Raw genomic sequence first — 20551 nt, 5'->3', positions numbered from 1 at the left:
ACGTCTAGACCTGCAACTACAACACTGGTGGTCTTTCACCAGTCTCTGTTTGAAGAAACCGACTAAAGGCCTCAGGGTTTGTTAGTACTTTCTCCTCAGAGTGCTGCCAAAAACAAGTAGGTTCAGGACCAGTACCCTTGGAAAACAGTCACAGATATAGGTGTAATACCCTTTTATTATGACAAATGTACAAGATTGTATTTATATGAAAGAAATTACAATACAGTTAACAAAAAAAGGGGAAAAAAAAACACATTGGAGAGAAGAACATAGACAGAGGACATCTCTAGAAGCTAATGCCCAACCCAGACTCCATCTGCACACACCTATCCAGGCCTCCAACTACATCCCAATCAAGAACTCTGAATTTTTATTGGCACCAACTCCTTTTCACCCAATCGTGAACTGAATCCATGACTTGAACCACGCCGGTGACTCACTTCAGCTCATACTGCTGCAAATAAGCAAATAAGCCGGAAACCATTTTGATCTCATGAAGACAGCCTGGTCCTATAACGTAAAGGGAAATGGTAAATACAAGTGCATTTTTAGGTGTGACTAAAAATGTAGGATTTCTTTAGCATCCAAATACTTTTGAGAAACAATGGGAGATCATCACTGGCATTTGTGTCACCTTGCTTAGGGAACGTGTGGCAAACATGGCTTGACCACAGTCATACCAGTTGTTTAAAAGAGAAAAGAGAAAAGGGGGGAAAAAAAAAAAAAAAAAAAAAAAAAAAAAAAAGGAAATTGAACCTAAATGATTCTATTTCATTTTTTTTGATTCACCATGGCCTAGCCTTCAAGCACCATAAATATGAAGTACAGCCCCGCCCCCCCACCCAAAAAAACAAACAAAAAAAAGATTGAGAGAGATGTGCATGCCAAACTTCAACATTATTTTACAAGACATTTTACAAAGCTCTCAGCTTTCAGTCAGTCAATGCTGTTTCACAACCTCCACTACTCCTCTGAGCCCAGCTGGTGTAGCTCAGAGAGCTTCAGCCACAATACTCTCAGAGAACAGGTTACATATGTACAACGTTCGAGCAAGAGGTGAAACCACGTGCCATCAGTGGAAAAATGCAATGCAAATTAAGAACGGAACAATCCTTACCAGAGGTGTACACGCAGACGCAGGCACGCACACACACACACACACACACACATTCATGGGTTAGCAAGATCACATCACTCATCATACCCCAATCCGAGCCACACAAATGACCTCTGGATCCAGTTGAATCCAGTTTGGTAGCACACATCTCTTTAGAAAACGCATCTAATCTTGACAGACACAACAAACATGCCAGAACTCACTTTAGACACTTTAAAATTGTACAAAAGTTGTGCCAGTGCCACAACCTACTACAAAAAAAAAAAAAAAAAGAAAGAAAAGGAAAAAAAGAAATATAAACATTTGCAATCAGAAAGGACTGCTAAATATATATCGTTTGAATGATTTAAAAATGCTTCTAACTATGTTACAGCAAAAAACTACAGATATAGTACACGCAAAGATAAATTCCGTATATTACGTTGCTTTCCTCCCAAGTTGTCTGCCCTCCTCCACCGTCGTACGGCTCCACCCACCGGTACTGCAAAACGGTCCTCCCGAACCAGCGTCCGTTATTGAGCTGTTTGGATAGAATCTTGCAAGTTCTGTGCTGAATAAGAGGAAGGCGTTGATTGCAAGGTAGTCTATATAGTGTTACACACGTTTAATACCACAGCAAAGGGGAATTTCTGCCCTTCCGAAAAAACACTGGTAAAGAATCAGAACAGTTCACTGGTGATGGACTGACTGGTGGACAGCAAAAATCTTCATGTATATTTCACTAGCAAGAAAAATATATTGCTCAGAAAGAAAAATAGTAATTGTCTATTTATAGAGAAAACAACAGGTTACAATGACAATACATAATGCTGGAAGATACAATGGAAAAAGAAAAGATTGGCATGATGGGTCTTGTGGAGAGAGAGGAAAAAAAAAGTGAAAAATCCCTTTTATTAAATACTTGTATGAAAAACTGAGATGAAATGACTTGCATGAAATCCACAGATAATGTATGAGAATTTCCCCAGGCAGGGACAAATCATACCAATCCTTCAGAGAAATGTAACTATTTAATAATGTATCATTATCATTATTATTATTATTACTGTGAGGTTCATCCTAAACAAATAAATGTTGAAATCTACGTTTTACACATATACATGGATCACATACAAGAACATCACAAATGACACATTTTCAGTTTGGCCTTTGATGCACTCAAGCTGCCGTGATAATAGTGTTTGATTTTGGACAACCTTTTCAATTCTATGAAAATGCAAACAAACATTAGGACTTCTAGTTGTAAAAACGGTCAAGGCGGGCTATAAAACAGCACGATTCGTTATAAAGGATTTTTTTTTTTACTTTTTCATTTTATCAGTTTTAAGGGAGCATTTATTGTTTATTTTTTAAAAATGACCATTTCTACACAAGACCCATTTGGTAGCAACATCTGGATTCCTCTAATGAAATGTTAGCTTTTCCACATAATTCTTTTTTATTCAGAATTGCATGAACCCACACTCAACGGCTGTTGCTCTTGTGAAGGAAGCATGTGAATGATTGAGTTGCAATTAATAATAAAAATCATAATAAAAAAAATCAATTTCAACAATAAATAGTATAACAAAAGCAAGCTTATATGTTTTCAACTAAATGCAACTAGAAAGTTCAAACCAATCAGTGCTCCAAGACGTTCGAGAGCATATTCCACACCAACTGAGGAGGCGAATGGGCAAACGCATAGAACAATAATACATAATTGTATCTTGGGGTGGAGGAAAAAAACAAAAAACAAACAAAAAAACCCCCCTATAAAATAGATGAATGTTTTAGAAAAGCAGGCAACCGTGTCCAGACTTTTGACTGGAATGCATTTCTGACCTTGTTTTCCCAGCAAAAACAGTGGAAAAGAACAATACTTGTGTATTTAACAAACAATGAAAACATAATGTCTCTACATGAGGTTTCTGCTTTGCCGACAAGGAATGGCTACACAATTAGTGTAAAAGAGAGGTTGGAGAGGTTGTTTTCTACATTTGCCAAAGACTTGGTGACTTACTTTGCTCTCATGAGGATTTTAAAAAATAAAAACGGCCAGAGCAGTCTCCTGACGCCCCACCAACCAACTACACCTTCGTTTCTTGAATTTATTTACATCGTTTTGTTCAGGTGCTGCTCCTGCTGGGGAGTGACTAATGCAAACCTGGTTCCCACCAGCCTCTGCCAAGCTGATGACCTTCCCACAGCAGCTCGGACCGTCGCGAATAGAGGGGCAAACCGGAGACTATGCTCTAGTTGCCCTGCCTACTCCATCCCCAGAATCATCTTCAGTCTTTCCTGCTGGCACACAGAACACAACTCTGTCAAGCTCAAAACTGTCCAGGTGAAAGTGTGTGTGTGCGTGTGTGTGTGTGTGTGTAATATGGCAATGACGCAAAGCCCATAAAAACAATAAGAATTGGAAAGGAGTGATGGGTCAGGGTGGGGAAGGTGGAGAAACAGAAGACTTAGAAAAACTGCAAATAAGACAAAAATAAAGTATGCCATGTCTTACAACTGTTCACTGTTGCAGACATAGTCTACAAGGTCTGTGACCCCCAACAGGTCATCCTCGTCTTCGTCCTGTGGCGCCATCTCCTGGGAAACCAGGCCATTGGCAGCCATGGCTACGGGTGGTGGTGGTGGCGCACTGCTGTTTTTTAAGCCCACATGACCTGCGAGAGCAGAGTTCCCCGTGCCCGCAGCAGGTCGTGGGATAAGCCCCTCCAGGCTTTTCATGGGGCTCTGTCCGTTAGTGGGAGGAAGCTCCACCAGGTTGTAGTCAAGGGAGCCAACTCCCTTCGCCAGGACATCCTCAGCCTCCTTGTCTGTGGGCGTCGTCTTCTTCTCTTCCTCCTTGTCCTCCTCCTTCTTCTTCTCCTCCTCCTCCTCCTTCTCCTCTTCATCATCCTTCCCCTGCTTCTTCTTCTCCTTGTCCTCCTTCTCCGGTTCCTCTTCCTCCTCTTCATCCGTGTCGTCCGAATCGATGCGGTTCACTCGTTTGCGGACTGGACGGTCCTCTTCTTCCGAATCATCCGAATCGTCATCGTCGTCGTCGTCCTCTGACTCTCTCCTGCGCTTGAGCGACAGACGCCGGCTGCGCTTGCGGGACTCCTCATCCGACGAGTCAGCCTTCCGCTTCTTACTCTTCCGGTCTTCTTCGTCAGAATCCGCAGAGTGGAAACTCGCTGCGGAATTACAACACACAACAAAACGTTCTTGTTTTATACAAACAGAAGTCAGCAGAGGAATTTCCTTAGAATAACAATGTACTCCAGGTGCCTATTTGTTGAGATTGTTTGAGGTTCTGAAAGGCAGAAAAAACATGGAACCAACCCTCACTCTCCGAGCTGGACAAACGCCTATGGCTCTTCGGCTTGTCCTTGTTTTTGCTTGCCTGGGAGCCGTCGGAGTCAGAGGTCTCGCGGTAATTAACCTGCTTCTTCCGACTCCGGTGGGAGCGGCGCCTGCGCATGTCCAGATCGCTGTCACTGAATTCACTTGATCCTTCGGTCACTACATAGGCATAAAACACATTACGACATCCGTCAGAAACAAGTTTTTGAAAACTTTTAAAATGTCTTCTCACATTCTCACAAATATATAAGTATGTGTGTCCCAAATTATGTTTTAAACTCAAACTGCCAATTAACTGAAAATGCCCAAAATTCCAGCTACACAAACGAATGTCGGAGAAATAGGCCAAACATATGGCACAGCTAAAAAAAAAAAAAAAAATTCTATTCACTTTTCAAAGACACCCCAATGTGATCGGATTACGATCGGATCACTCAAAACACACTTGGAGATGGCCAAAGACGGATCTCATCCATATTAAACACAAGTGTAAATGGAAAGTGTTTTCTGTGATCGGATTCCATTAAACAGGTGGAAAAACGTTAACAAAACTTTAATACAACTTACAATTAGATGAAGGCAGTATTACAGTGTGTGTTTCCTTGTGGTTTAAATAGTCACATTTTCTTATAGAGATGTACGTGTTGCTGATGTTGCTCTTATGCGGAAAGTAATATCAGAGCTCATCTGACCTCACTGACCGTAATGTGTACACATTTAAATGCATCTCCAAAGTACATCCAGATACTATCCAGAAACAAAACATGCGTCAATTCCAAGTGTAAACAGGCCCAAAACGTCCAAGATCAAATACAGTCACTGAAATGCTTCATTACAGTATTGCCTTTACAAACACCTACCCATTTCTTCCTCCTCCTCTTCATCAGTCTCCTCAAGCTCCTCGTCATCTGAATAACCTCTGGGTCTGCGTCTCCTGCGAGGCCGAGTGCTCCGGCGCCTAGTGGCCGCCCGCTTGGAAGACGTGCGTTTGGATGGGCCACGGCCATCACTGCCAAAGTCACTGTCATCGAACGACTGGGCCTCTGCCTCGGTCTCAGCGTCATTATCAGACGCCACAAATTCCTCCTCACTGCTGCAGGGTTACATTTAGAAACTTGTGATACAAGCACTGTGTGCAAGCAAAAACACCTTGAGATTTGTATTTTGGTCAAGAGAAATTTATTCTAGGCATGTCTGGATCGCCACCCACTGTACCTGTCACTGAGACGAAACTCTTCCTCACTCTCTTCCTCCTCCACAGTGCTGTCGCTGTCCAGGTCATTGAGGCGCCGCCTCTTTTTCCTTCTCTGAACAGCGCTGGGCCGCTGAGGCCGCCCATTCTCCTTTCCTTCTTCCTGTAGAATGGTGGACATGTCCTTTCCTCGGTGGCCTGTGATATTGGCCATGTCCTTTCCCCGACCCGCTCCTGCAGGCAGAAGCGACAGTTACTGATGAGTTACTTCATCCAAAAACTACCACTTTCCCAAATTTGACACCAATAACCCATTAGCTTTGACGCCAGTGTTGTCCAATACATCATGACAATAGAGGATTTCAGAACACTGCTTCACCTCCTCCCTCAGCTTCTTTGATATCTTCTTCGATTGCTTCCTCAATTGCTTCATCAAACTCATCAAACCTAGTGCAAATGAAAAGAGGTCACATGAATGGCTTCCTGAGAAGCACAAGTAAAGTATCAAGAACTGAGCAAATCATACCTGTAGCTTATGTATTTCTTCGCTCTTGTAGATCTTCGACCCCAGGACTTGCCTTTCTTGACCTCCTTCTTCTCCTTCACCACCACCTCCTCTTCTTTTTCTTCTTCCATTTCAACCTTTCGAAAAATATGCGTTTCTTTATATAGTTTTAAGGATCCTCAGAACTATAAAACAAACATCTCTCTATTTTGATATCAATCAATAATATTCATATTCAGGGCTTACGGAAGGTGTGATTATGTTCTCAACGCTGATCCCAACATAAACCAGACGCTCTTTCCTGGGGGACATGAAACAAATGTAACTTCTCAGGTTACTTTCAGAAACAAATCAGGTAAAAGCCAAATGCCAAGGGCCAAGCACCAACAGTCTAGCAATACTCCTCGTCTACATTTTCCAGACCTAGGTGCACATTACCTCCTCTCCGCACGCTCCTTCTTCTTAAGCGCAGCATCTAGATTCTGCAACTGTTCTTCCAGCTTGTCACAAAGCAATTTCTGCAAGAAAGACCATAATATTTAGGCTACAACTCCTGAAGGACAGCCATATGGCAAAAGAATAATTTAGATACATCTAGCATATTACGTACATGCTGGCAAGGTGGACAGAACCATTCGCCATCTGGGATGATCATAAGAGGAGGACGGAGACAAGCTGTATGATAGCCACTGTCACACGAGTCACAAAGGAGAATCTATTGGGATTGAAAGATGAGTTCAGGTTAGCTGCTCCCAACATCATAATACATATTTATTTTTAAAAAATGAAAAAACGGCTATGTTTGTAACACACCAGCTCAGGATGGTTAGGTAGGCCACAGTGTTTGCAGGGGTCATCATTGGGAAGGTCATCCTCTGAACAGGAGGTAGAAGAATCAGAGTTCCTCACTCTATTGCAGTTCCTCCTCCTCTTTCTGGTTTTCTCCACCTTGTAATCCTCGTCACTGTCATCTTCCTCCGATTCCTCTTCCTCGCTCGAACTCTCCTCATCGTCATTGTTGTCATCTTCCTCCGAACCTTTCTTTTTACGCCGCGTTCGGGTGTTGGACCAACGTGTCCTCCTTCGCCGTCTCCCCTGTTTTAAGGGTTAAGGTTGAGAATGTGATCCTGTGTAATAGTCTATTACGTCTAATAGTGACCAACCCTACTTGATAACCACTAAAATCAAATGGTGCAACAGACAAACACACAGTACTCAGACATACCTTTGGCTTAGTTTGACCTTCTGGCTCAACTTTCTTCTCCCTTGGTTTCTTTTGCACTGTGTTTTCCTCTTCCTCTTTTTCCTCATTTTCCTCCTTGTCCTTCTCCGCCAAGGAGGTGACCTGCTTCTTCTCAACCTTACGATCTTGGATCTCCACTGCTTTGGCCGTGGGTCTGCATATTCTTGGTGAGCGCCTTAGGCACCTTCCTTCACTGGCTTCCGACTCCGAGTCTCCCTTACCTTCTTCTTTTTGCAGCTCTGCCTTCCGCCTATGAGCTGGGACTTTGATTTTGAGGCGAATTCCATCCTGTGGTACATTATCTGACTTCTCCTTATTTGCCTTTAGCTCCTTTTTGTCTGCCTCTGGCTTTTTTTCTTCCAGAACCACACCAGCGGTGCCCGTCTCTTCAGAAACCCCTTTCTCTTTGCCCTCTTTCTTTTCTTCCATCAAACTTTTATCCATTTTGGATTCATCCATTTTGGATTCATCCTTAGAACCCTTGCTTTCTTCTGGAGCCTTGCCCTCTTCCGGGGACTGGTCCTGCTTCTCCACAGACGTGTCCTGCTTCTCCACAGACGTGTCCTGCTCACCCTGCTTCTTGCAAGCCTCTATCTGAGATCCAGCATCGTGCTCTCCTGAAGTGACATCAGATGAAGGACCTTTTCCTTCACCACCACTTTCTTCTCCTTTCTTTTCCTTTTGGATTCCTGAATCTCCAATCTTCTGTTTTGTGATCTCTTCACTGGTTGGGGGTGCTTCTTCAACTCTGGAGTCCTCTGAAGTAACCTCCATTTGTTCGTTTTTATGTCCATCTTCTTTATGAGGCTCGACTTTAGATTCTTGAGGTAAGGGAGAACACTCTGCCTTTTTCTGGACATCCTGTTCTACTGTTGAATCTTTCCCAGTAGCCGACAAACCAGTTTCTTTGGAGTCATGATCTGTTATCCTATCAATATCTGATTTTAAAGGTTCACTGTCTATGGACTCAGAAGCAGATTTGTCATTTTGCTTTGGAGAAGGTGGTTTCTCCTTCTCCTTAGAAATGTCTGTACCTTCAGGCACTGCCTTGTTCTCCTCCGTTAAAGCCCCAGACTCTTCCTTTTCCTTAATGACTGGGAGTTTATTCTCATCAGGAAGCTCGTTCGGTTTAGACTTTTTGTGATCTTTTATTGAGGTACCGTCACAGGCAGAGAGTTCACTTCTCTGAGGCCCTTTCTCTGCCTCATTAACAGCAATGGATTTTTCACTCTCTTCATGAGCAGAACACTCCTTCTTTGGAGAGGCTTGGGACTTCTCCAAAGATGTAGGTGTCTCAGTCTCCATGGGAGCAGGTGATTTGCTCAGCTCTTTAGAAGAGGCTGCTTTTTCTTTCAGCACTGGAGGATTTTTTTCATTGGTATGGTCTGACAGATCTTTCATTTCTTGGTCTTTTGTCTCTCCTTTGTCTTCCACTTCTTTAGAACATGGTAGGCTCTTGTTTAAGGCAACTGGTCTATTAATTTCAGGTTCAGATTGGTCGATGGTCTCCACTGCACTAGATCCCCCAGGTTTTATCTCTTTAGAAGGTTCTGAAGATTCTGTTGCAACATCTAGACTAGACTGCGGGGAGGTTTTCGGCGTTGTTTGAGAAGTACTTTCCATATCTGCTGAAAGCTCTACAGGTTTGGACGACTTTTCAGTTGACTGAGCAGCTGCTTCTTGTTTTGGCTGTGTTTCCCGATCACCTTTCGTGGCTGTGATTTCCCTCCTAGAACTGAATTCCTCAGGTTTGTCAACTTCCATGGATTCTTCCACATTAGTTTGGGTCTCATCTTTCTTCTTAGCCTCTTCTGTCTGTTGCTTTTCTTTGTCTTTGTCCGGTTCCTCTGTTTTTCTCGTTTCCGGCAGCTGATTCTTTGCTTCCTTCACACCAGCATCCTCTTGCTGATCTTCAGAATCTGTTTGCATTTTTTCTTTTTGCTTTACTTCTGAGCTTTTCTGAATTTCACTCTCAATCACTACCGCAGGGGAGATATCTCCGTTCAGCTTGTCACTGTGTACCCCATTCTCCTCACTGGCTGCCTGTGTTTCTTTTACCGTACAGACGGCTGGATTACGCACAATGATGCTGCTGCCACCACTTCCACATTTTGCGGTGTCAAAGTCCTCACTCCGCTTCATCTCTCTCTTTTTCAAGGGGATTTTGGCTTGTTGGTCATTTTTTATTGCTCGCTGTACGTCCTCTGAAGACTTCTTCTGCAACTCCTCTGTTTGTTCTGCAGGCAGCGGAGCACAGCTTTTTTCTGGTGGCAAGTCTGACGAGCTTTTTTGCTCTTCCTCCATGGGCTCCTCTTTGATTGTTTGGATGATGGTTCCATCACCTCCAGGTGGCTTGTCAGATTGATTCTTGACCTCTTCTTTCAAGTTTTCTTTCTCTTTTTTCTGTGTAGTTTCTTGCTTCCGATTAGCATCTTGCAATTGTTTGTCCTCTTTCTCAGTTTTGGGAGAGACAGGACACATGTCTTTTGACTTTGCTTCTTCCAAATCACTTTCTTTCTTGACCTCTCCTAAAAGATTTAAATATAAAACTATCATGATATGACAGTACATTATATCGACAAAAGTATTGGACATCTGCTCATGTATTGTTTTTTCCAAAATCAAGAGTATCCTTTTTTTCCATTAACATAAAATAAAATAAAAAGAGGGGGGGGGCTTTCTAATAGATTTTGGAGCATTGCTGTGAGGATCTGATTGTATTTAGCAATGAGAAAATAGGTCATTGGTGAGTTCAGAATGTTGAACGATCACCACCCCACCTCATCCCAAAAGTATTGGATGGAGCACCACCATTACAGGGAACACAGTTCCACTGCTCAATGTGTGTGTGGGGGGGCTTTATGCCCCTCTAGCCTATGCTTGGCATTAGGGCATGGTGCCAATGGGTTTATGTTTATCTGAGAGAGAGCTTTTCTATTGCCAATATTTCTCTACAGGGACTAGACAAGCTGTGTTGCGTGCATTTGCACATTTGTGTCAGGAATGGCTGCAACTTAAAGCAGATTAATGCATTCATTGGAAGGGGTGTCCATAAAAATCTGGACTTGTAGTGTACATTAAATTAAATCAATGCAACCAATCAAACTAGTACAGGCAGTATGATTCATAACTGATGGTAGATTGCAAACATTTTCCAAACCATTGTCTACTGGCCTATTTGTGCGAAATCAATAGCTTCACTACACATTACCATCATCTTTCTTCTTGTTCTCTTCATCCTCTGGGCTTGGGCTGTTACTAGATGACCCTTCCTCCTGATCCTTCTTGACCAACAGTGCAGGATCAATCTGAGTCTTCAGTAGTCCAAGCATCTGGGCCAAATCATCTCTATTCCTGCAAAAACCCATGAGCAAATACAGCTTCATTACCATTAAAAAATGGACCAAATACAGCCTACCACTTATTACTCAGTTGACCAACACTTAACACATAACAGAGTGGGCCTGCTGTCATGCACATTCCCACTGTGTAATCACCTGAAATAATAAAACCCATACAGAAATAGCATAGAGATTAAAGTAAACTGCCACCCCAACATGAGTAGTTCCATACAGGTCCAAGGGTTAATCAACTCAAAGAGTGTCCCTTTAGTCATGTTATTTATCCAATGCAGAAGCCACACACTTACTTGACAATGCATTTCCAGGACGAACCATCTAGATCATCCTGCTCCTCCACATAGACCCTCACGTTGTGATCCTGGTCAAGCTGGAACCAATACATGAGGCCGTCTTTGTCCCTGCCAATAGGCTGCAGGCGCATTTTATCAGGATCTTCTTCATTGATGGCGGTCTTGAACTTGACATTGTCATCGAACTGGCATTCGCACAGATACTGGACAAATAAACGGCAAAAGGCACTGTTACAGCCTAACCAACAGGCTACTTATTTAGTTATTTATTTATACATACTTCAGTACAGTAAAATACAACGACTACTGGCAGTTTACCAGTTGCCATTTGAAATTATTACACTGACTGTCAATGTATCGTACGACATAACGAAATGAAAAAATAATTTAAAAAAAAAAATAATAATAATAATAATAATACTCACAATCATTTATAACAATAAATAATAGGATTTGTATGCCAAAGGACCAGAAGGTAAAAACCCACCCATTTAGGCAGTTGGAACAAAATTATGGGGTGAAGTTTTACTTTCTAGTCCTAGATTTGCCACTTCTGCTGAATATTCATCTGATAGACAAGCACCAGTGAACAAATACAGATGTGTTTGTGTATGTGTGTACACACACACACACACATACAATATATAAATAATTAATTATTAACAATTACTTAATTATTATTAATAATAATTAATTTATATATATTTATAAAATTGTATGTACATATATTTATATATATATATATATATATATATAGCTCAGAGACCAACCAGAAGAGCATGTTTCCCTCGTAAACATGCCACAGTACAGAAGGAAAATACATTAGGATTTTCCATATGATTTAACACAGACTTTGGGAACTGATCATGCAGAAATTCTGCATGAAATCTGTATTTTTTCATCACTCATTGTACCATAAGGAAATTGTGGATTAAGATCTTCTAAAACAATTATTTTTCTTTTACTACCAATTAACATCTGGAACACCTACAGAGGAAGATATTACTAACTAGGTCATTAACTATAACTATACTAACAATATACTAACTGTAACTATATCATTCCCAACTCACTTTTAACCTACCTTGAACACAAACAGCAGTGGGTGACTGCACAAATTGGGGGGGGGCTAACCTGGCAAACACCAGAGATACTAACAACTTAAATGTCCATTCCTCCTTGCTCCATGTTAAACTATTTGACTACTGTCACTACATGACAAGATCATGTGATCAACTTTGCCTCACCACAAGCCATCCTGCGCCATATCTGGCCAGATTTGCTACAGAATCGGATGCGACTCATTCTTTTTCGCTCCTACTATCCAACCCAGCATTTTCTACTGATTTCAGCCCAATACCAATGCTGGGTTAAGGATCCCACCATCTCACTCCACTGTCTTCAAGCATCGCAATAAAAAAGTTTTTGCCACAACAACCACCTTTATTCACTGCAGCACATGTATGAATGGCAATGCTCTCGTAAAGGACTGACGGCAAGGGCTTCTACTCACCTTGAGAATTCCTGTCTTGAACTCCAAGGGCATCTCCAGATAGCCCTTCTTTTCCAGCTCCCATGCCCAGGTGGTATTGAACTCCTGACATATCTGTGTTAATAACGCAAGGAAGTGGTCATTATTTATAATGTGCATTTTACACAACACTGAGTGAGAGAGAAGAACCTTTTAAAATGTCTAAAGAACCTTCACTTGATGTGAATTTGCAAATATTTGATTTCATAATAAACCATGTTTAAAATAGAGATGTGCGAGTGTGAAGGAGGTTACAATTACAAAATAAGCTTTATAACAAGGGACAATTGCAAACATGGCCCTTCATGGAACTAAATGTGGTTCTTCTAAGGCATTACCATTTAGAGGACCATTTAAAGCACATAGGTTTCCAACATTGCAGTGTAGTGTGTACTGTGTGTATAACCCTGGCTTCAGACTAGCATTCTGAAACTGAATCAGGTGAAGCAGCACCTTCAAAAAGCAGGTCACTAATGTAACGTCATTTATTCATGACAGCAATACCAATACACCTACCTTCACGAGGTACTTCTCCCATCGGTCGGCAGAAACAGACTTGCCAATTTTCCTCAATAACTTCACATGGAGGTCCACCAAGAGCTTCGGCACTGCAACATAAAAGAGATACAAGAGTTTCAGGAGAGCTCAGCTGACCGAAATATCAACAGACAGTCTTTTATTCAGCCACATGTTAGCTTAGTTTGGTGTAATTCACAGTAAAGATCAAAAAAAGATTCAGTTTGACCATTAGCTGTTTTTTTTACACTGTAAAAATTGTTAATTGGTTCAAACTAAAATAAATATTTAATGTACCACAAATTACATTAAATAATTAAATATTGATTATAAACTATGCAAAGGCTTAAATGAACAATTTTTTTTTAAATGACTACACCACTAAAAAAAGAAGAAGAAAAAAACCTTCAGACAACAAGCAGAACTCGAGTTTTATTGAAGCACTAAGTGATCACATGCAGATAGTTACATTTTTAATGATCAGCATTGAATTGATAATTAGATCTGAATTATAGACCGATATCTGATCATGTGTTTACTAAACTCCAGAACAGGCTGCAAAGCTGAATCCAAATATATTCGCAGCTTATTGCTGTACTGCATTTGTTATAATTATACAGAAATAAACACAGAATGCTAATCCAGGTAGATGTAGCCCTAGTTTCGAAGTTAAGTAAATGTTTATGAATAACAATGTATTCACCATAATAAATTACAAACAGATCACGGTAAAACTGTAATGATTAAAAAAAAAAAAAAAATTAAAAAAAATAAATTAAAAAAAATTATATATATATATATTTGCGTTTTTTAGAGATGCACAATATTACCGGCATCAGGGCTGGGCAATATGGCAAAAATATTTATGCACAATAAATTTAACACTGCGTTTAGTGGCAATATTTTGACAGTCAAATAAAATGCACAAGCTGTATCCAAATACTATCCAATAACTAGTACAGTAAATTTCATTTAATTACTTGTGATCATACATGCAGTTGGTCAGCATTCTGGGAATGCTGGCGATATCCACAATATTCTCCCCCAAACAATAAATACATAAATAACAAATAAATCAATCACTATTCTGTATTACCATAATGAAATTAATCTCAATACGATAAAACATTCATATTGCCCACTACTAATCTATATTCTGACAATTTTGACAAATACTTGTTTAAAACAAAAAAAACAAAAACAAAAAAAAAAATCACACTAATCTAATCTACAAAAAATAAAATCACACTAATCTAATCTACAAAAAAAAAAAAAAAAAAAAAATAATAATAATAATAATAATAAGTATTAACATTTGACCAATTTTTTCAACTGATTTTTATTTATTAAGGGAGGGGGGGGTGCTGGGTGCTGAAATATCTATATTTTTACTCATTTAATTGCACTTGTGCAGAAATGTTACGTTTCTACTAAATTTCTAAACTAAATTTAGTCCCAACTTTTATATTTTAATAATGATTAGGCTTCAGTATCATATATACAGATCTTACACACATTTTAAATGAATATTTATGGCTTATTTAAATGAAAAAATTACATTGAATTATACATTTAACATGCTTTTATAATGTATACATATTCTCATTACTCAGTTCTATATTTTACCATATTTTGTGCATCAGCTCAGCTACATTGCAAAACAGGGTTAAATTAAGCTTGCAAAAACAAATAAAAATGAACCCAGACTGTGTATTGTCAAAAGTACTGTGATATTTATATGCCATCATTTATAGATCATCCTTATTGAAAAGAAATAGTGCAGAAACAATTCTGGAAGGGTTTTTTTTAACTATAAAAACTATAAAAAGTATCAAATACCCCTTTATAATTTCCCAAAACGTTTGTTTTATTGCTGTTATCTTTACTTTACTACATATTGTGCAGTTTGTGTAGTTTATCTGCCCTCCTGCTGTGATCTCCATCAGTCAGTCCAATTAGCTCGTGCTGCTGAACTGGGGAATAATGAACTGTGGTGGCTAGCATCAGCAAGGCTAGCAGCTCTTTGGCTTCTCCGGTCTCAGCCTTTCACTTGCACAGACTTGGAAAGGTAATTAAACAGTAAACAGCTTAAATTAACCTAATTGGACCTAATTAAAGCTTCAGAAAGGAACATGCATACATGCATGCATACGATACAGGGGCACAGCAGACCGCTAGCCTCCTGGGCTAAGTAGGCGCTCTCGTCCGGAGAAGTTTGCGCGCACTGCGCATGCGCGGGGCTGTTAGCGAGAGCCGCTCCACTGCCAAATTATTATTCAACTGAAAATAAACCCTGCGCGATTCGGTCTGGGGGCACTCCGAGCTCGGTTTGCTCAAAACCCACGACGCTGGCTAGCTTAAAACGACAGGTTCGGGGACGGGCTAGCCTTTCCCGTAGCACCGAGCCCTGAAACGCTGCCGTTTTCCTCCTCTTTCTGGGCAGATAAAGCCAGACCCGGGATAAACCTCCAACCCTCGTCGCACAAAGCACGAATTTGCAGGCAGAGACGGCGTTTTAAGGGCAAACCGAAGTTAGCAGGACTAGAAAACTACGACAGCCTCAAGTTTTGAGCCGTTATGCGGCTTCTGGGGGAGTAAAACGACTGTTTGTGTCGAGTTCAGGCGTCCGGAGGCACACAATAACACAACAGCAGCAGCAGCAGCAGCAGCAGCAGCAGCAGCACGACCGCACGGCTGCTTCCCTCACACCGCGGAGGTGTTTAAACCCTCCCCGCCGCACAGCAGCGTCTCAAACCAAACCTCTCCTAAACTACAGCGGCTTTAACCGCCCCGGGAGCACCGGAAAGCCAGCAGACGCGCGCGCGTGTGTCGACCAGGAGCGCGCCGGAGCACACAATAACACAACCGCCAGCCAGCGCTCCGGCAATGGAGGTGTGGAGAGAGCTTCCCTCCCACATCGCGCCTTTCCTCGGGAAAAATCTCCCACCTGCCGTCGTTTCCTCCAGATATCGCTCCAGCTGGGGGAACGTAAGCTCCGGTAGATCCAGCAGAGCTCCGTAGCGCTCTAGAAAGGAGCAGATCACGGCGAAGCTGGGGCACAACCCGGGGGAAGAACCCGCCGCTGCCGCCGAGGCAGCCATGTCTACGATGGACGGGTGGAGGACCAATGACTCCCCACAATCCACAGCGCCAATGAGCCTAGTGGCCCAGAGGTCTTTGCGGCACTAATGACTAATGTAAACAAACGAGCGACTGAAAATGAGCCGGAGAGCAAATTCCTGATCATATTTGTGTAAAAACAGGGGGCTAGTTTGGTATTTTGACAGACTCTCACGCACATATCTCTTTATAACCCTCAGAGCGACGAAAAGGCTGGATAAGAGCCGTGTTTTCCTCCAGACAGACTAATTAATGAAGGGAACAGGTTCAGTAATGGAAATTGGAAACAGCACGAATAGAGTTGACGTTAGCTATCTGGCTAACTCCAGCTACCTTTCCATCGGTGTTTATTAAAAACACAGATTTTTACGTGTTATTTTTATGCTAACAACTGTTCAGTTTGTTCTGGATACGAATTGCCATTCATATCCAGTCAAAGCTTCTAGACATATTTCTGTCAAAGTGGATTTTTAGTTATTAGCAGAATTTTAAACCTATACTATCTATCTCTATCTCTCTCTCTCTCTCTCTCTCTCTCTATCTCTATCTCTCTCTATCTATCTCTATCTATCTCTCTCTCTCCCTCTCTCTATCTATCTCTCTCTCCCTCTCTCTCTCCCTCTCTATCTCTATCTCTCTCTATCTATCTCTATCTATCTCTCTCTCTCCCTCTCTCTATCTATCTCTCTCTATCTATCTCTCTATCTCTCTCTATCTCTCTCTCTCTATCTATCTATCTCTCTCTATCTATCTATCTATCTCTCTATCTATCTCTCTCTATCTCTCTCTCTCTATCTATCTATCTCTCTCTATCTATCTATCTATCTCTCTATCTATCTCTCTCTATCTCTCTATCTATCTATCTCTCTATCTCTCTCTCTATCTATCTATCTCTCTATCTATCTCTCTCTATCTCTCTATCTATCTCTCTATCTATCTCTATCTCTCTATCTATCTCTATCTCTCTCTATCTCTATCTATCTCTCTATCTCTCTATCTATCTCTCTATCTATCTCTCTCTCTATCTATCTCTCTATCTATCTCTCTATCTCTCTCCCTCTCTCTCTCTATCTATCTCTCTATCTATATCTATCTATCTCTCTCTCCCTCTCTATCTATCTCTCTCTCTATCTCTCTATCTATCTCTCTATCTATCTATCTCTCTCTCCCTCTCTCTCTATCTCTCTCTCTCTCCCTCTCTCTCTATCTATCTATCTATCTCTCTCTATCTCTCTTATCTCTCTCTATCTATCTATCTCTCTATCTCTCTCTCTCTCCCTCTCTCTCTATCTATCTCTCTCTCTATCTCTCTATCTATCTCTCTCTATCTATCTATCTCTCTCTCCCTCTCTCTCTATCTCTCTCTCTCTCCCTCTCTCTCTATCTATCTCTCTCTCCCTCTCTCTCTATCTCTCTCTCTCTCCCTCTCTCTCTATCTATCTCTCTATCTCTCTCTCTCTCCCTCTCTCTCTATCTATCTCTCTCTATCTATCTATCTCTCTCTCCCTCTCTCTCTATCTCTCTCTCTCTCCCTCTCTCTCTCTCTATCTCTCTCTCTCTCCCTCTCTCTCTATCTATCTATCTCTCTCTATCTCTCTATCTCTCTCTATCTATCTATCTCTCTATCTCTCTCTCTCTCCCTCTCTCTCTATCTATCTCTCTCTCTATCTCTCTATCTATCTCTCTCTATCTATCTATCTCTCTCTCTCCCTCTCTCTCTATCTCTCTCTCTCCCTCTCTCTCTCTCTCTCTCTCCCTCTCTCTCTCTCTATCTATCTCTCTATCTATCTATCTCTCTCCCTCTCTCTCTCTCTCTCTCTCTATCTCTATCTATCTCTCTCTCTCTATCTATCTCTCTCTCTCTCTCTCTCTCTCTATATATATATATATATATATATATATATATATATATAGTATACTTAGCTATAGCTTCTTAAAACGAGCACCGTCTTTAGCCAGTCACTGCATACTTCCACTGCAATGCTTCTATTTTACATTATTTAACTTTACTACTTATATAGTCCTAAAGAAAAGCCCCAGAGATCACATTTCTAGTCACATCTCTGTCAAAAGTTAATATACCTAATATAGTGTCAGTTAATATTTTGCAGAATTTCATGCCAATAGCTCTTAATAAAGTGATGAAAAGGTTGAATAAAACCCATGTATTTTTAAATTTACATTTAGATTAATGCTTCCTAAAAATGAGCACAATTTTGCTACTCTTTGCACACTTTTACTGCAATACTTAACATTATTTAACTTTTTACTAATATAACTTATTACTAATATAACACTACCGATCAGATAGTTCTGAAAACGATCCAAAGATCACATTTCTAGTCACATCTCTGTCAAAAAAGAAGAATTTCATTACAGTGCCTCTTTATAATCAGCCTAGTGATTAAAATGGGTAAATAAAAGCCCATGTATTTCCTCAGACAGAATAATGCAGACGAAGAGTGAACAAATGCACTAATGCAAAACAGAATTGCCATCACACCAGTGTCTAAAACCTCTTGGAAATAACAGTTTATTCAACATTAGTAATAGTGTAATGATTAAACAGTTGTAAATCAGGACTTAATACAGTTTGGAGATCAGATTTAGACCTTATTTCTGTCAAAAGAGAAGCTTTAGTTAATCATTTTGTAGTACTTCACACCCATAGCTCTTCATAATCCCACTAGTCATGGAAATGGTATTGCTTCTAACAGACTAGTTAATGTAGTTGAACATTGAACATATGCACTTATGGAAATAAGTGCAAATACCATTACATTGTTGTTTCATTAAAAAGAGTATTTTGGTATGTGAATATTTGTTAACTATATAGACTTACTTATTAGGTGTTCTCTGTGAAAGGTAGATTATTTGATTATTTTCATTTAAACCATATGTGAATACCAAGTGTGTTAGTCTAACATTCAATCTGTGTTATTAACACACAGAGCATTATATTAACTTGTTAACCTGCTTATTATTTAGACTCTCATTGAATAGTATGAAACAACTAAATTCTACTCAGTCTAGGAGCAGTACAGCATCACCGACAGAGCAGCACCACTTGGAAAAATGGGTTGTGACACAAATCCATTTTCCTGGGATTCAAACTCACCACCTTTAGGTTGGCAGGCTTACTGCTGACAGTCCCATAGCTTTAACCTACCAGAGACCCCCAATGTGTAAGTTATATAGTAATATGTGGGAGGAGTTGAAGTTGAAGTATGGTCCCTCATATGGGCCCATAGGCCTTGTTTACACTGCAGGACAAATCTGAACTGATTTTTAAAAGTGTTTTTTTTTTAGTATTCAGATTTTAAGTTATACATGACCAGATCTATCTAATTTGCATGGTTAAAAAAGTCAGATTTTACAGACTCCAGAAAATCTGTACAACTCAAATCAGACATGCCACAAAATTGTATTTGAGCTGCATGTCTGTCAATGCTTTTAAATATTTAAACAGTTAAATTATCATTATTTTAATTATTTTTAATAGATGTAGTGACAAGAGTGAAGGGGTCAAACCTTCAGTGATGTCCTACGAGCTGCAGACTGTCACCAGTGTGCCCTTAAACCTGTTAAACAGCATAGGGCCCGTCAATGAGCAGAAGGTGTCATTACAAGCTTCTATTAAGAAAGAATAGCCCCATATGTTTGTACAGAAACCCCTGTAGTTATTGAATAGTACACTTTAGTGTGTAATAAGCCTTGCTGCATTAAGGGGTTAATGTCAGATACAGCATCGGATTTAGGATGAGTTTTTGTTTGTTTTATTTATTTGATTTCATTTATAAACTGAGTTTTGTGTCCCAACTCCAATCCTGTGGTCTGCAGCTGCAGATGGGAAACACTTGACTAAAGGACTCCATTCTACACCATTCCCACATGTCCACTTGGGGGCAGTGTCTATTACCCAGTAAATACATATGCAGGCAAAACACATATTTGACACTCTAATAAGTTACTAGCAGCAGTCACTTTGCTCTTCATGCCACTTTCAGGCTTTACTTTCTGTCCAAAAAGAGGTGATTTTTTTACACAAGAGGTGCTAAATATTTTTGTATACATGATTGTTTACATTGTTGATGTTTTGTTAGAACTGTGCTTACATTAGATATAAAAAGAGAAGCAGCTTGCAGATGTTGATATGACAGGAACTGAACGTTGTGGTGGCTGTGGCTGACGTGTAGAGAGCACCATGTCTTTTTCTGTCGTAGTGGAAATATCACCCACTGGTACAGTATGTATAAGACTGGCCTGAATGAGAAGACTTGAGTACTCATTCATCACCTTGGTATTAATTTCTCTGTAAACTGGCCGGAAATAATGT

At 40.5% G+C, this 20551-nt stretch overlaps 1 protein-coding gene across 4 annotated transcripts; it reads right to left on the bottom strand.

Annotated features, from left to right (window-relative positions):
* Positions 1-157: 157 nt before the first annotated feature.
* Positions 158-16203, bottom strand: rsf1b.1 (remodeling and spacing factor 1b, tandem duplicate 1). 4 transcript variants are annotated; one of them, XM_072658583.1, is made up of 17 exons: positions 16043-16203; positions 13096-13187; positions 12562-12654; positions 11046-11251; positions 10608-10750; positions 7379-9924; positions 6967-7248; positions 6764-6868; positions 6592-6671; positions 6400-6454; positions 6175-6290; positions 6028-6095; positions 5672-5882; positions 5317-5549; positions 4436-4615; positions 3615-4287; positions 158-3400 (listed from the first exon to the last, which is right to left on the bottom strand). In XM_072658583.1, exons 1-17 carry the CDS (start codon positions 16194-16196, stop codon positions 3388-3390), a joined length of 5250 nt encoding a protein of 1749 aa, XP_072514684.1. In that variant the 5' UTR covers positions 16197-16203; the 3' UTR covers positions 158-3387. The 4 variants fall into 4 exon arrangements, with proteins under 4 accessions (XP_072514684.1, XP_072514686.1, XP_072514687.1 ...); XM_072658585.1 differs by having other exon boundaries at positions 158-3397; XM_072658586.1 differs by having other exon boundaries at positions 5317-5546.
* Positions 16204-20551: the final 4348 nt, after the last annotated feature.

Source organism: Salminus brasiliensis, chromosome 16 (genome assembly GCF_030463535.1).
Source record: "Salminus brasiliensis chromosome 16, fSalBra1.hap2, whole genome shotgun sequence".
In the NCBI taxonomy this organism is placed as follows: Eukaryota; Metazoa; Chordata; class Actinopteri; order Characiformes; family Bryconidae; genus Salminus; species Salminus brasiliensis.
The sequence above is the reverse complement of the archived record's forward strand: the minus strand, read 5'-3'. Positions and strand labels throughout refer to the sequence as shown.